This window comes from Jaculus jaculus, chromosome 1, assembly GCF_020740685.1.
Source record: "Jaculus jaculus isolate mJacJac1 chromosome 1, mJacJac1.mat.Y.cur, whole genome shotgun sequence".
Taxonomy (NCBI): Eukaryota; Metazoa; Chordata; class Mammalia; order Rodentia; family Dipodidae; genus Jaculus; species Jaculus jaculus.
In genome coordinates, this window is record NC_059102.1 from 317,740,379 (window position 1) to 317,756,301 (window position 15,923).

At 43.0% G+C, this 15,923-nt stretch overlaps 1 protein-coding gene across 1 annotated transcript; it reads left to right on the plus strand.

Annotated features, from left to right (window-relative positions):
• Positions 1–352: 352 nt before the first annotated feature.
• LOC101594629 (olfactory receptor 10X1) lies at positions 353–5,396 on the plus strand. Its single transcript, XM_012951840.2, is given in 3 exon segments — positions 353–980; positions 983–1,217; positions 5,300–5,396. Coding segments are annotated over 3 exon segments (942 nt in total). The 5' UTR covers positions 353–370.
• Positions 5,397–15,923: the final 10,527 nt, after the last annotated feature.

The following is a 15,923-nucleotide window of genomic DNA, read 5'->3' on the forward strand; positions in this document are numbered from 1 at the left end:
GCGCATGTATCTGGAGTTTGTTTGCAAGGGCTAGAGGCCCTGGCATGCCCATTCTCTCTTTCAGTCTATCGGCCTCTTGCTCTCTCTCACACTCTCTTTCAAATAAATAAATAATTTCATTTTTATAAAATGGGCCTGAGCAAGTGTTTTGATCACATAAGTCATTAGCAGTGAGTTGCTGAATAAATGAATGAATGCAAAATGAGTGAAACACGTCACCTGCCTTACCTGGTTTTCCTAAACTACCTGAAAAATGCTGGTAGTTGTGATTCTGATGACTTCTGTTATACACATCACACATTTGATAACAAGCACGATGGAAATTTGAGTGTTTGGTCATTCTTTATTTCAAATTTCAGGGCCTCAGGCAATGAAGAGCAACCAGACCATCCTGAAGGAGCTTATGCGCGTTGGCTTTTCTCTTTACCCACAAGTGCAGACATTCCTCTTCTTCGACTTCTGGTGCCTCTACCTTCTCACTCTGGCAGGCAATCTGACCATCATGGGTTTAACTTGGGTGGACAGATCTCTCCACATCCCGATGTGTCTCTTCCTCAGTGCACTCTCCTTCTTTGAGACCTGCTATACGCTGACCATCATCCCCAAGGTGCTCAAGGATCTACAGGCTGAGAACAGGAGTATTTCAGTCACAGGCTGTGGCTTGAAGATGTACTTCTTGCTGGGACTTGGGGGCACGAACCGCATCATTCTCACTTTGATGGGGTATGACCGCTTCCTGGCCATCCACAACCCCCTCAGATACCCTCTTCTCATGACCAACGCTGCCTGCGGACGACCTGTGGCCTCTGCTTGGGCAGGAGGATTTTCTATCTCCCTGGTAGAGACAGCGCTGATCTTCAGGGTGTCTTTTCGCTTACCCAACCTCGTCAGACATTTCTTCTGCCATATGCAGGCAGTAGTGAGGCTGTCCTGCATGGACAGTGACCTCACAGAATTCATTGTAACAGCGATGTCAGTGTCAGTCTGCTGGGTACTTTCCTGCTTAGCATCTTGACGTATGTGTTCATCCTTTCCTCTATTCTCAGGATGTCTTCCTCTGAGGGTAAGCGGAAAGCATTTTCCACCTGTGCCTCCCTCCTCACTGTGGTCATCATTCACTTTGGCTCTGCATCTATTGTCTATCAGAAGCCAGGAGCCTCACAGAGAGTTGACGCTCTCATAGCAGTCCCTTACACCATCATTATTACCACTTTTCTGTTGGGCCTTGCAAGGCCCGGACGCAAGGCCTAGTGGAACTTCCTGGCGACCTGTCTCTGGCCAGCTAGGACTCAGCAGGGTGCCAAATTGCCACTGGCCTTCTACTTCTGCAAAAAAGTTAGAGTTCCTGTGCACGCTTAGAACCAATCATTTAAAAAGTTGCTGTATGCTATTGGCCCTTATACCTCATCCTTTCCTGAGATCCCCGCCTTCGTTCTCAACGCTATATAAATACCTGCCTGTTACAATAAAGTGAGATCCTGCTTTGACAAGTCTCCCGACTCAGTGTGGTTTTTCTCTGGTGCCTAGAAGAGGGACTGGGTCATCGACACTCACCATCCCGCTCAGCCCCGGGAAGAGACCAGCTGGACCGGCTCTCCCACAGCCCTACCTGCTGGTGAACCCAGAAGACTGGTGCCCAACGTGTGAAGCATCTCTCCAATGGAAGAACGCTGATGGGCCAATCAGTTTGTGGGTGAGTGTACCCTCATAAATTATGGGGCAGTCCTCGTCCAACCCAAATCCCTCATGCTCACCTGAGCCTTTGTATCCATCCCTAGACCCCTTTGGAAGCACTCCTTGGCCCTCGAAGGGTCCTCCACCCCCAGGTCTCCCTACAAATCCTTTTCAGACAAATCCTTTTCAGACCCCTTGACACCTCCGTCCTACTATGAGGATGGCACCCCTGGGGGAGAAACAACCAACCTCTTCCTTGTCAACATTAACCCTGGCAGTAATCACCCCACCGCTTCATACCCCTGGGAGGCTCATGATCTAAAGCACACTAAAAAGGCTGTGTCGGAGGATGGACCTAATTCCCCCTGGGTGGAGACCATCCTCCAGGGTTTGGCTCATCATCAGTGTACCACCCAAGATAGGAAAAACATTGCTAAAGCTGTTCTTTCTGGCCCCTGCACATAAAGTGGTGTGCCTTCTTTCAGGATGAGTGCCATACTCAGGCTGAGTGGAATCAGGGCACTCAGCCCCCAGTCCCAATCACCTTCGGCATGCTCTAGGGCACTGCTGATGCATTTTCCACGGGCCTCCAGCAAGCTGCCATCGCTGATCCATACTGGGATCAGGTGCAGGCTTTGGGAATGGCCACATGGAGGAAACTGGAGGAAGGCCCAGCTGAGCCCCCCATCACAGGAATCACACAAAAATCTAGTGAAGACTTGGCTACCGTCATAGAGAGGGTTGAAAAAAGTCTACAAAGAAAGTTTCTCCCTGGCCCCCTGTAAAACCAGTTCATTAAAATGCTGGTCTGGGAATGCATGATGGGTGACCATAAGTTGGCCTGCACTGGGCTAAAAGATCACTGTATGAGTAAATGGATTATAGCCACCAAAGACGTGGGATCCAGCTCCCATCAGGCAAGGACCATGGCGTCAGCCTTACAGAGAGATGGCCACCCTGGTCTGTGCCCTCCAACAGACCTCAGGGGGAAAGGGGAGATCTTGTTTTGGGTGCGGCAAAGAGGGTCACTTTAAAAGGGAGTTTCTCAATCTGGCAAAAAAAAAAATACCCCAACAGTCCCTGTGGCCCCTAATGTGCCTCGTACCCCTTGCCCCAGATGTAAGAAGGGGTTCCATTGGGCCAAGGATTGCAAATCCAAGTTCAGCCTTCAGGGTGAGCCTTTAAACTCCCCCAGGGGCTATCCCCAGCCCCGTTACACACTGGACCATGCCCCTGATTATGGGAGTAAGGCCAAAAATGACACTGGAGCTGATCGCACTGTCTCTCTCGAGGAAACAATTTGGCTGATAAAATGGCTTCTATGCCTCAGTGTAATACTAATTACAAAGGAGAAAGTCCCTCCTTCATGGCAGTTAGTCCCTGGTCTGCCTTTACTTGGTGTGGATGGACAGTCAATGTCCTGGGAAACAGCCAACTGGCAGCCCTGGACTGATCCTGATGGGAACCGTGGGAAGGTGCACCCTCTGGTGGTGTCCAGCCTAATGGCCAACCTCCTAGGTCAGGATATACTTGGAGAAGCTGAGGATTATATCACCACTGAAACTATAGGACGCAATCTTCGAGGGCTCTGCCCTAATCATCTTTGGGAAATTGATGTCACACACTATTCTCCATTTGGAAAGCTTAAATATATTTTTATTTCAGTCGATACCTTTCCCGTGCCTGCTGGGCATCAGCACATGCCGGCGAAAATTCTAAACATGCTATTAGCCATATGCTTCAATGCTTTGCCACCCTGACCAAGTTAAGACAGATAATGGCCCCTGCTTTGTAAGCAAGGCTTTTGTAAATTTTCTCCAGACCTGGAGAATCTCAAGCTCCACAGTCATCACATATAACACCCAGGGTCAAGCAATCGTTGAAAGATATAATCACTCTCAAGTCTCAATTACAAAAATAAAAGAGGGAATCCTTACTCCCACACAACCAACTAAAAAAGGCATTATTTACCCTAAATATTTTAAATTTTTTAAAGAAGATAAACAATTATCCCCTTTTCAAAAACATTGATCCTCATCCATTACCTACAGTTCTATCTGGGTAAGATGGAGGGACCCATTTACTGGGGCCTGGAGAGGAACAGACCTGCTCCTCACAGCAGAGAGAGGGTTTGGATATGTCTTCCCTCAAGATGAAAAAAGACCCATTTGAGTACCAGTGAGAGACCTAAAATATTGGTCCCAACAAGGGGACACTGACAATCACTTCTCCAGGGAGTGTCCCACCCCTGAGGACTGTTCCTAACATGGTCTTCACCCTGCTAAACCAAACAACTCCCTCCCTTGCGGAGGATTTCTGGCTTTGCCTACAATCAGGGCCTCTCTGGCTGCTTGCAGTAATCACCAATGATACAACTACAGTTGCCCATATGACCCTAAAATTTGCTCAGTCACCTTCTCCATAGACATCCAGCTTTTCCCAATGTCTCCTTCTGGAACTTGCATTTGGGCCCCACCTTCCCCTAATAATTCCAGTATAGATGCAGGATATATTCATCCTTCCTTCTGTACTTTTAACACAACTGAGCCCAGTGCTCAATGCTGCCTGCCTTCTGGAATGGTTTATGTTTGTGGAGGCAGGATGGCCTATGACTTTCTGCCCACCAATTGGATGGGCCTTTGTGCCCCAGCCACCTTGATTCCAGATGTGGATATCATTCCTGGAGATGAAGCCCTCCATATACCTTCTTTTTTTTTTTAATTCTCTTTTTTTTTTAATTATTTATTTATTTATTTGAGAGCGACAGACACAGAGAGAAAGACAGATAGAGGGAGAGAAAGAATGGGTGCACCAGGGCCTCCAGCCTCTGCAAATGAACTCCAGATGCATGCACCCCCTTGTGCATCTGGCTAACGTGGGACCTGGGGAATCGAGTCTCGAACTGGGGTCCTTAGGCTTCACAGGCAAGCACTTAACCACTAAGCCCTCTCTCCAGCCCAACCTTCTTTTGATTATATCAGAGGGAGACCTAAGAGAGCTGTACAAATGATACCTTTACTTGTTGGGTTGGTAATAACTGCAGGCCTGGCCACTGGGACAGCCAGGATGTGTGCAGCAGTCCACTTCCACAGAAAGCTCTCTCTGCAGTTGATCAGGACATAAAAGCCATGTCCAACACCATCCTTGATCTCCAACAACAGCTAGATTCCCTGGGTGTGGTAGTCCTACAAGACAGGAGGGGACTAGACCTATTAACAGCTGAAAAGGGAGGCATATGCTTGTCTTTACAGGACAAACTGTGAAGACCTGTCTCTGGCTGGTTATGACTCAGTGGGGCACCAAATTGCCTCTGGCCTGCTACTTCTGCAAAAAAGTTAGAGTTCTCGCTCGCACTTAGAACGAATCATTTCAAAAGCTGTGGTATACTATTGGCCCTTACACCTCATTCTTTCCTGAGATCCCTGCCTTCATTCTCAATGCTATATAAACACCTGCCTGTTACAATAAAGTGAGATCCTGCTTTGACGAGTCTCCCGACTCAGTGTGGTTTTTCTCCGCTGCCTAGAAGAGGGATTGGGTCACCAACACTCACCATCCCGCTCAGTCCCCGGGAAGAGACCGGCTGGACCGGCTCTCCCACAGCCCTACCTGCCGGTGAGCCCAGTACTTTTCTCAGCCCTATCATATTCGGTCTCAGGAATAAAGACATAAAGAATGCTTTTAGAAAGATCATGAGAAAAATAACAGCCTTGAAAAAATAATTTGGGTTATTGTTGTCAGTTTATTGTATGGTTTATTGTCCCCAGAAATCTGTGGAGCATTTACTCTGACCTCTTGAGAAAGAAGACTTTACCACTTGCCCTGTTGAGAGGTTGGGATATGGAAGACAGAGATTAGGGCTTCCAGCTAAGCCATCATAGAGGTTTATATGACTTGTTAAGGAAGTTATCCAGTCCTAGTTTCCACTGTGCCCCTGATGATTCTTCCCATCAACTACTGCATATCCAGCACCATCCCCAGCTAGGAAAATAAAGAGGAGAAGAAAAGCAAAGGAAAAAGAGCAATGTAATCACTACAGTGAGAGATGTTGTTTTCAATATCTACAGATGCAAATATTGAATCTTCTGGGGCAGAGTGTAATGCACTGGGTTGACTTTTCAGGGAGAAAAACATTCTGATAGGAGAGATATCGTGTAGAAGCCACCAACTGATTACTTGTGCAAATATGAACATATACTATACTGATCACTAAATGTTTTAATAATAGCTGGTTCATGGCCATTGCCTTTCAATGACTTCCAAGTGCTGACTTCTGAGTATGCCAGAAATCTTTCAACATATTTTATATGAACTGGCAAGGCAATAATGCCGGCAAGGTCTAGGATTTGGCGGATCCTTGGATGTGAGAAATGTTTTTCAGTATTTTCTAAATTGAGGATATTCAAAAGCAAGTATTGAAGCCAGGAGGCAAAGGTGGGAGAAACACTGTGAGTCACATTGAGATATTTGACCAAAAATTTTTTTGAAATAACTTTAGCCAAGTAAATAATTCATAAAAGATGAAACCAGTAGGTGAACATACCACCAAATTTTATTTCTACCAAGAACTTTATATCACAGAAGAATTATGAGAGATATTATTGAAAATTCAGACAAAGCCTGGAAATTTTTTCCTCAGTTTTTCTACTAGCCAACTCTGTGACTTTCATAAAAGATATAAATTTGACATGAAAATACTGGAGTAATTTTAATTCAATTACATATAACATTTTATGAATATAATAATGAATAAAATTGTTGCACATGCTGTCCAAGAAGGTGACCCCTTGCTATGACTCCCTCACCTTACATGAGCTAATGTACAGGGCACATGTGCAACCAAATTCTCTGCTGTCTTCAACAAGTAGTCATTATCTGATTTAACTTCTGAAAGAAAGTCATCCAACCTAAGAAAGACATGTGTCTTGGGAATAAATACTATTTAAGACAGATGTGGTTGTGCATGCCTTTAATTCCAGCACTTGGGAGGCAGAAGTAGAAGGATCACCATGAGTTCGAGGATACCCTGAGAATAGAGTGAATTCCATGTCATCCTGGGCTAGAGTGAGACCCTGTGAATATAATATCTTCCCACTCCTACTTTGACCGAACCTGAACAAGGAAATCAACACATATTCCACAAGGGATACAAACTGTTCAAGTCCTGGCAAACAGACAAAAACCTCGAGATGGGCAAACCCCAGTGCAAAACAAAGAACAGAAGACACCAAGCCAAAATATCTCCACTTAGGTCACCTAGCCCAAAATTGAAGCCTCCATTACAAACCTAGAAGAAGCTACAGCCACGGAACCCCAGAATAAAGCTATGACAAACATATTCAACAAACTTAATGAGGACCTAAGCAAAAGGATGGGAAAAATGGTTAAGAACAAAAGCAAACAGCTCACAAGAGAATTTAAAGCATGGCTGAATGAAGAAAATCCACAAAGAAGAATTCAAGAATGATCCCAAAACATGGTGGAAGGGGACTGGAGAGCTGGCTTAGCAGTTGAGGCACTTAGCTACAAAGCCAAAGGACCCAGGTTCAATTCCCCAAGACCCACATTAACCAGATACACAAGGTGGCATATGCATCTAGATAGAGTTCATTGGAAATGGCTGGAGGCCCTGCCAAGTGCTCGCTCTCTCTCTCTCTCTCTCTCTCTCTCTCTCTCTCTGTTTCATTTTCTCTCCCCCTCTTTCTCTCTATCATAAATAAATAATAAATAAATAATATTAAAATTAGGGTGGAGGACTGAAGAGATAGCTTAGCGGTCAAGGCACTTGCCTGCAAAGCCTAAGGACTCAGGTTCGATTCTCCAAAACCCATGTAAAGCCAGTGTAAAGCCATGTGAAGACAGCTACATGGCGGTACATGTGTTTGGAGTTTGTTTGCAGTCATTAGAGACCCTGGTATGCCCATTCTCTCCTTCTCATAAGAATAGGAGCCAGGCATGGTGGTGCAGGCCTTTAATCCCAGCACTTGGGAGGCAGAGGTAGGAGGATCACTGTGAGTTCAAGGCCACCCTGAGACAACATAGTGCATTCCAGGGCAACATGAGCTAGTGAGATCCTACCTTGGAAAACATATATATATATATATATATACAGGAAAAAAACAAGAAACAAATTAGCAAAAGTAGTTCGATACATGTCCCAAAACAAATGAAGAGATGGCTGGAGAAATTGCTCAGTGGTTAAGGGGCTTGCCTACAAAGTCAAATGACCCAGGTTTGATTCTCTAATACCCACGTGAAGCCAAATGCACAGTGGTGCATACATCTGGGATTTGTTTGTAGCAGCTAAAGGTCATGGCACACACATACTCTCTGTCTGTCTTTCTTCTATCTCTTACTGCTTGAAAATAAATAAATAAAAACTTAAAAAATGAAGAGAATAAAAAATAATATGTAGACATTTAAAGGAAATGGAGGAGAATAAACAAAAAGAATGATCTCAATGGGAAGTGGAATAAACTTAATTAAGATATAATCAAATGTAGGAATAAACTCCAACAAATAACAAACAAGTCTAATCAATAAGTGAAATTACAGTTCCACAGAGATGAAGATGCTAAAAACAATAGACAATAAAATAACTTTTAAAATTTTTTGTTACTTTTCTTTATTCATTTGAGAGCAACAGACAGAGAGAGAAAGAGGCAGATAGAGAGAGAGAGAGAATGGGTGCACCAGGGCCTCCAGCCACTGCAAACGACCTCCAGACGTGTGCTCCCCCTTGTGCATCTGGCTAACGTGGGTCCTGGGGAATCGAGCCTCGAAATGGGGTCCTTAGGCTTCACAGGCAAATGCTTAACCACTAAGCCATCTCTCCAGCCCTAAAATAACTTTTAAAACGTCTCCCAAACCTCACCAACAGAGTAGAACATATGGAGGATAAACTATCAGAACTTAAAGAAAAGACAGAGGAAATAGTCTGGCAGTCCAAAAACAATGATCAATTTTTAAAAAATGAATAGAAGATGAGAGAAATGTGGGACACCTTAACGAGATGAAATATTCAGATTATTGGCATACAAGAATGGGAAGAAATACAGGCCAAAGGCATAGAGAACATTTTCAACAAAGTCATCAAAGAAAATTTCCCTAACTTCAAAAAAGAGAGCCCCTTGGGCTGGAGGAATGGCTTAGTGGTTAAGGCATTTGCCTGCGAAGTGAAAGGACCCAGGTTCAATTCCCCAGGATCCATGTTAGCCAGATGTACAAGGAGGCACATGGAGTTCATTTACAGTGGCTGGAGGCCCTGGCATGCCCATTCTCTCTCTCTCTCTCTCTCTCTGTCTCTCTCTCTTTCTCTGTCAAATAAATAAATAAAAATATAATATTTTTTTTTAAAAAGAGAGCCCCATTGTTTTGGGAAACCTTGTAGGTTTCTCTGATCAAAAGCTCATTGTGGATGGTAGGCCCAAGCTGGAAGTGGGGGTTACAGGTCAGTGTCCACTAAGAAATTGAGGAAAAAAGATAACTAATATACAAGAGTTAGAGAGGAGAGAGATAGAGGGGAGAGGGGGAGAGGGAGGGAGGGAAGATGTAGGAGATTTAGGTCAGTCTTGATCCTACCCTCTCCAGTGTCTTGTGGTTCAGGTGTTTCCTGTAAGGGTCTAGTGAAGGTTCAGCCATTTGGTCTGTCTTTTAGGAAGTAGAATTTTATGGTGCCATTGCCGTTTGGGTCCGGATTACTGTTTTCCACCCTTTGATTCCCTCCCCACCCTCCCATCCATCTTATTGTCTAGTCCATGAGGTGCTTGCTGGGTATGTAAGGCATCTTGGGCAGATTCAGTTTAGGTGTTGCAGATGAGTGAGGCTATGTGTCGATTTTTTTTCTGTGATTGGGTAAGTTCGCTGAGAATGATCTGTTCCAGGTTCAACCATTTTTCCTCAAATTTCTTTATGTCGTTTTTTTCTTACTGCTGTATAGAATTCCATTGTGTAGACAGACTTCTGTCAGAGTACTTGATGACCCACCAAAGGTCAGTGATAAGACCCTATTGCTGAAGACTCCATACACAGCTGACGCGTAAAATGGAATGACATGGCTGGAAGCCAGGAGACAGTCAGTCCCCAGACAGTTAGCGTGTCCAGTGCCAGAAGGCGCTACATAGGCAACTGGGGGAAATGACCAAGATCTGTCCAAGCAACACATTGTTTAACCTAATTAGCAACAAATAACCAGATGTGATGCCCACACAAGTGCAATAGTGGTACACAGCCATGGTGAGGAATCAATTGCTCTTGATTTGGCTAACTGATCCACTCAGTGGTACTAGACCCTTAGCTGGAGCTGGGAAACAAGTCAGAACCATACCCAAACACAAGCCCACTCTACAATATCAAGCTACCATCAATCACGGGGTATAAGAGGGCCTACACCTATCAAACTGTCTATCAAAAAAGTAAGTGTTATCTCAATTTTCCTGGTGCTAACTTACTCTCCGTTGGAGAATCTGCTTCTCTTTTCCAGATAGATGCAGATCCTAAGAAGAGAGCTGCCCCAACATACCTCAAAAGGGGCCCAACTGAAACTAAGGACAACTGGCGAAATAAGCAAGGGTGATGTTTTCCTGTGAACCAGATACCAGCACAAAGGGGAAGGAGATCAACGCAGAGAAAAATCAACTCCTACCAAATCAGAGAGCCAAAGCCTCAGAGGCCCCCAACACCTCAGCACTGAAGCAGACCAAAAATGAACCCAACATGGCTCAGGGAAATCTTGCGGAAGAGGGGGCGGAAAGAATGTCAGAGTTACATGTTGGGTCATGATTTGCAGAGACATTTATCATACCAATAACTGTGGGCTAACTCCACAATGCACGACCCATTTTCATTAACAAGGAGGGTCTAATGGGAGGGGGTAGATCACAGATGAGCCTAAATAATGGTACCAAACTGCCTGTATTCACTGAAATGAAAACTAATAAATTAAATTTAAAAAAAAAAGAGAGCCCCATCAAAGTACCAGAGTATCTCATAACACCAAACAGATAGAACCAAAGAAGAAATTCCCATTACATTGGCATCACATTATAGTTAAAAACTCTCAACACTGAAAACAAAGAAAGGGTTCTAAAAGCTGCAAGAGGAAAAAAAAAATGCTTATTACACAAAAAGGTAAATCAATCAGAATTACCTCTGATTTTTGTCAATGGAAACTCTAAAAGCCAGAAGGGATTGGAATGGAACATTTCAAATCCCAAAAGACATGGCTGTCAATGCAAAATACTATATCCAACAAAATTACCCAACATGGCTCAAGGAAATTTGCAGAAGAGGGGGCAGAAAGAATGTCAGAGCCACACATTGGTTCATGATACACAGAGACATTTCCTCCTACCCATAACTGAGGGCTAACTCCACAATGCATGACCCATATACCTCAACAAGAAGGGGCCAGGGGGAGGGGAATGACAGGGAGGAGGCTAACGATGGCACCAACTTGACTGTATTCACTGAGCACAAAACTAATTTTAAAAAAGTGAAAAAAAATCCATCATAATTAAAGACAAAAGAAAAACTTTCCATGATAAAAGCCAGCTTAGGGTAAAAAGATGGAAAATGATATCTCAATCTGATGGAAATAAGAAACAAGCAAGGATGACAATATTGATATTAGACAAAAAAAAAGACTTCAAACAAAAAGTAATCAAGAGGTAAACAGGCTAGTTCATATTCATCAAATGAATAATACAATAAGAAGATATTACAATCATAAACCAATATGGACCATACAAAGGAACTCAAAATTTTATAAAAGCAAAATCTGTTAGACAAAAATGCAGAAATAAATCCCAAAACAATTATAGTAGGACATTCAATACTACACTATCATCATTAGACAGACCATCTAAGCAGAAAATTAACTGTGAAATAAGGTAGTTAAATAATACTATAGATCAATTGGACTTAACAGAATGTTCCACTCTAGTTCCACAGAACACTCATTTTTTTTTTCCAGTAGCTCATGGAAACTTCTCTAAAATATATATTTGTAGATAAAGCAAGTCTCAACAAATTCAGTAAAATTAATATAACTCTATTCACTATATAAACCCACAATGCAATAAAGCTAGATTAACAAAGGAAACAACAAAATCAACCAATACCTACCTGGAGACTGAAATATTCACTACTGCCCCCCCAAAAGATTCAGGAGTTTTGTTAAAGCTTCTTGGATTTCTAGCTACCTGGCTAGAGGAGGTGTAAGATCTGGAATTCCAATCTAAGATATGTCAGGTCAGCCTGGGCTAGAGTAAGACCCTACCTCGTAAAACAAAAAAAAAAAAAAAATGAAAACCAAACAAAGATATGCAAAGTGCTGGCTATGTTCTGCTGCCCAGGCCCAGAGATACAGAAAAGAGCTTTGACAAAATTCAACATTCCTTCCACTCTCACCACTACTTTTCAACATAGTACTCGAAGTCTTAGCTCAGGAAATAATACAAGAGAAAGAAATAAAAGGGATACAAATTGGAAAGGAAAAAGTCAAACAAGCCTTGTTCACAGATGACATGATTCTGTACTTAAGAGAACCAAAAAACTCCAAAAGGTGATAAACACTTTCAGCAAACTGACACGATATAAAATCAACACACAAAAATTACTAGCCTTTATTGCTAAAGACTCCACATATTTGGGCTGCAAGGTCACTGAGAAATCCTGCTGGAGCTGAGTTAAAACCTCCTCTCTGTAGACTAGCTGACAGAAAGCTATAAAAAATATACATTGCATGAAGTTCCATGGGAGAGAGAGTAATCACCAGTGGAGGTAAATAACAGTGAACACTGCAAGCCTTAAATTCAGTCAGCCAGGCCGAATGAGCCAAATGAGCAACAGGTGCAATAGTGGCATGTCTGTTATGGGTGAAACCAACCATTCTTTAATTGGACCAGAGGCCTGCTCTACAGGAGGGAATACATGCCTGATACTGAAAAACTTATGACAAGGGGAGTCATGAGCCCTAAGGGTGTAACATCTGCTGGTATCTGGCTAAATACATATAACTATGCCCATCAAAATGCCCAGTAAATACTTATCTTAGTGTTCATACCCATATGTTAATGCTACTCTCACTTTTGGTTAGAGAAACTTCTTTCAGGTGGCAGTGACCTTGGGATGACTCAGAAGGCACTATAGCACTAAAAAGAACTGACAGAGGAGTGCTCAGCACTGAAATGTCTGTACCACACCTTCCAAGGTGGCTCAGGGTCCATTGTGGAAGAGATGGCAGAAAGAGTGTAAGAGCCAAAGGAAGGGTAGGACTACTCACAACGTGCTCCTCCAGACACAAAATGGCCTGGATATCCATGACCTCACAGTGCCTGATACTACCTACACAAGACTGTCACAATAGGAGGAAAATATGATGACATCAAAATAAAAGAAAGACTGATTGAAAGGGAGAAGGCATATGATGGAGAATGGAGTTGCAAAGGGGAAAGTCATGGGTGAGGGAATTACCATGCTTTATTGCCTATAATTCTAGAAGTTGTCAATAAAAATATTGCTATCCTTCATATATATCAATGACAACACTATGGAAAAATACATCAGGAAACTATCCCATTTACAATAGTCATAAAAATGCCTTGGAATCTCCCAAAAGGCATATATAATGAAAACATAAAAACATTGAAGAGGGCTAGAGACATGACTTAGAAGTTAAGGACGTGTCTGTGAAGCTTAAGGACGCAGATTCAATTCCCAAGCACCCACATAAGCCAGATGCATAAGGTAGCACATGCCTCTGGAGTTTTTTTGCAGTGGATAGAGGCCTTGATGCACCCATTCACTCTCTATCTGCCTCTTTCTCCCTCTCTCTTCTACATACATAATACATACATACATACATACATACATACATACATTACACTACATACATACATATATTTTGAAAAAAATGGAGAAATAATTGGAGGAAGACATGAGAAGATGGAATGATCTTCCATCCTCATGGACTGGGAGAATCAATATTGTTAAAATTACCATTCTACCAAAAGCAAAATATAGATTCAATGTGATTCCAATCTTAATCCCAGCAATGTTCTTCACAGAGTTAGAAATGAACAGTCTTCAAATTGATATGGAAGCACAAAAGGCCTCAGATAAGCAGAACTATACCAAAAAATTTTGGCTTCAGCACCTCTGGTGTTGTCACCATACCTGATTTCAAGTTATACTAGAAAGTCATAGTAATAAAAACAGCCTTGGACTGTCATTCAAACAGGCACATAGATGGATTAGAATTGAAGATCCAGTTAGAAGTTTGAGTAACTACAGCAACCTAAACTTTGACAAAGGTTCCTGTGGTAGTTTAAGTATATATCCCCCATAGACTCAGGTGTTTATAAAAGCTTCTCCCCAGCTGCCTGGCTGGAGGAGGTATCACTGGGAGGTGGACTCTGGCGCCCAGTTCTAAGGCATGTTTGGGGCAGACCTAATTACAGCTCACAGGTATACAGAGCAGTCTTGAGCTCTGCAGTGGGAAGGAGGCCTGCTTGCTTGCTGACCTTTCAAGTGTGCTGCTTTGGGTTTATACTGGATTTTTTGGTTGTTTCTCTCTGCTTGGATGCATGGCAGAAAATTCTTCTGCCATAGATGAAAAACTCCCCCTGAGCCTATAAGCTTGAAATAAATCCCTTCCTCTCCTAAACTGTGCCTGTTTTGGATGTCCATCCCAGAAACCTGAAACTAAGTACAACATGAACAAAAATACTCACTGAAGCAAAGACAGCACCTTGCACAAAAATAAACTCCATCTGGGCTGGAGAGATGGCTTAGCGGTTAAGCGCTTGCCTGTGAAGCCTAAGGACCCCGGTTCGAGGCTCGGTTCCCCAGGTCCCACGTTAGCCAGATGCACAAGGGGGTGCACGCGTCTGGAGTTCGTTTGCAGAGGCTGGAAGCCCTGGCACGCCCATTCTCTCTCTCTCTCTATCTGCCTTTCTCTGTGTGTCTGTCACTCTCAAATAAATAAATAATTAATTTAAAAAAAATAAATAAACTCCATCTGGATCAAAGACCTCAATATAAAACCTAAAACTCTAAATTGACTAGAAAGTAGGAAGAATACTCCAAGATATAGGCATAGAGAATGACTTTCTAAATACGATTCCTATAGACCAAGGAATTAGGCAAGCACTCAAATAACCAGAGTCTCGTGAAAATGAAAATCTATTATACAGATAAGCAAACCATCAGCAGAGCCAACAGCCAACCTACTGAATGGGGAAAAAAATCTTCACCAGCCATACTACTGACATATGCAGTTCCTAACCTGGACCACTGTCAGTTACTTGTAAGCCATGATGAATATCAAAAGTATGGACATGCCAAATTAAAGGAGAGACTAATGGGGGCAGGGAGAGGATATGAAGGAAAGCAGAATTATGAAGGGGAAAGTGGGGGAGGGAGGGAAATACCATGGCTTGCTGTCTGTAAGTATAGAAGTTGTCAATAATTTATATATATATGTATGTATATATACATTAAAAATATGGACACAGCGGGGGCTGGAGAGATGGCTTAGCAGTTAAGTGCTTGCCTGTGAAGCCTGAGGACCCCGGTTTGAGGCTCGATTCCCCAGGACCCATGTTAGCCAGATGCACAAGGGGGCACATGTGTCTGGAGTTCCTTTGCAGTGGCTGGAAGCCCTGGCGCACCCATTCTCTCCCTCTCTCCCTCCCTCCCTTTCTCTCTGCTTCTTTCTCTGCCTGTTGCTCTCAAATAAATAAATAAAGATAAACAAAAAAAATTTTTTAAAATGGACACAGAACTAGAATGAAGCTACGGGATACAAGGAGGAAGGGAATAAAGAGCTACTCAACAATAAGTCAATGGTCAGCAGAAAGAAAGAGGAAAGGCTTCAGGGGTAGAGGAAGGTAGGTGGGAGGGTAAATAGACAAAACTAATGGTAACATGAGTCTATTCCATAGAAAACTTTTTCCTGGATACCATTCTGCAAGTCATTACCCTCAGTAAGGCTGAGGAGGACCCAAACAGAAGAGACCCATTAAAGGTGAAGAAAAACATTATCTAAAAACCATGGGCTCTGACTGCTGGTTGCCATGGCCAGAATTAGGTTTCCCCCACAGTGAGCTGTTGATCATGGAGACACTAGGTCCCTAAAATAATACAGGCCATTGCCAAAACACTTAGTTACCACAAGAGATAAAAGGTAAGACCCTATTGCTGAAAACACCTCAGCCTGTGGCCACAGGATATCAAGCAACCATGCT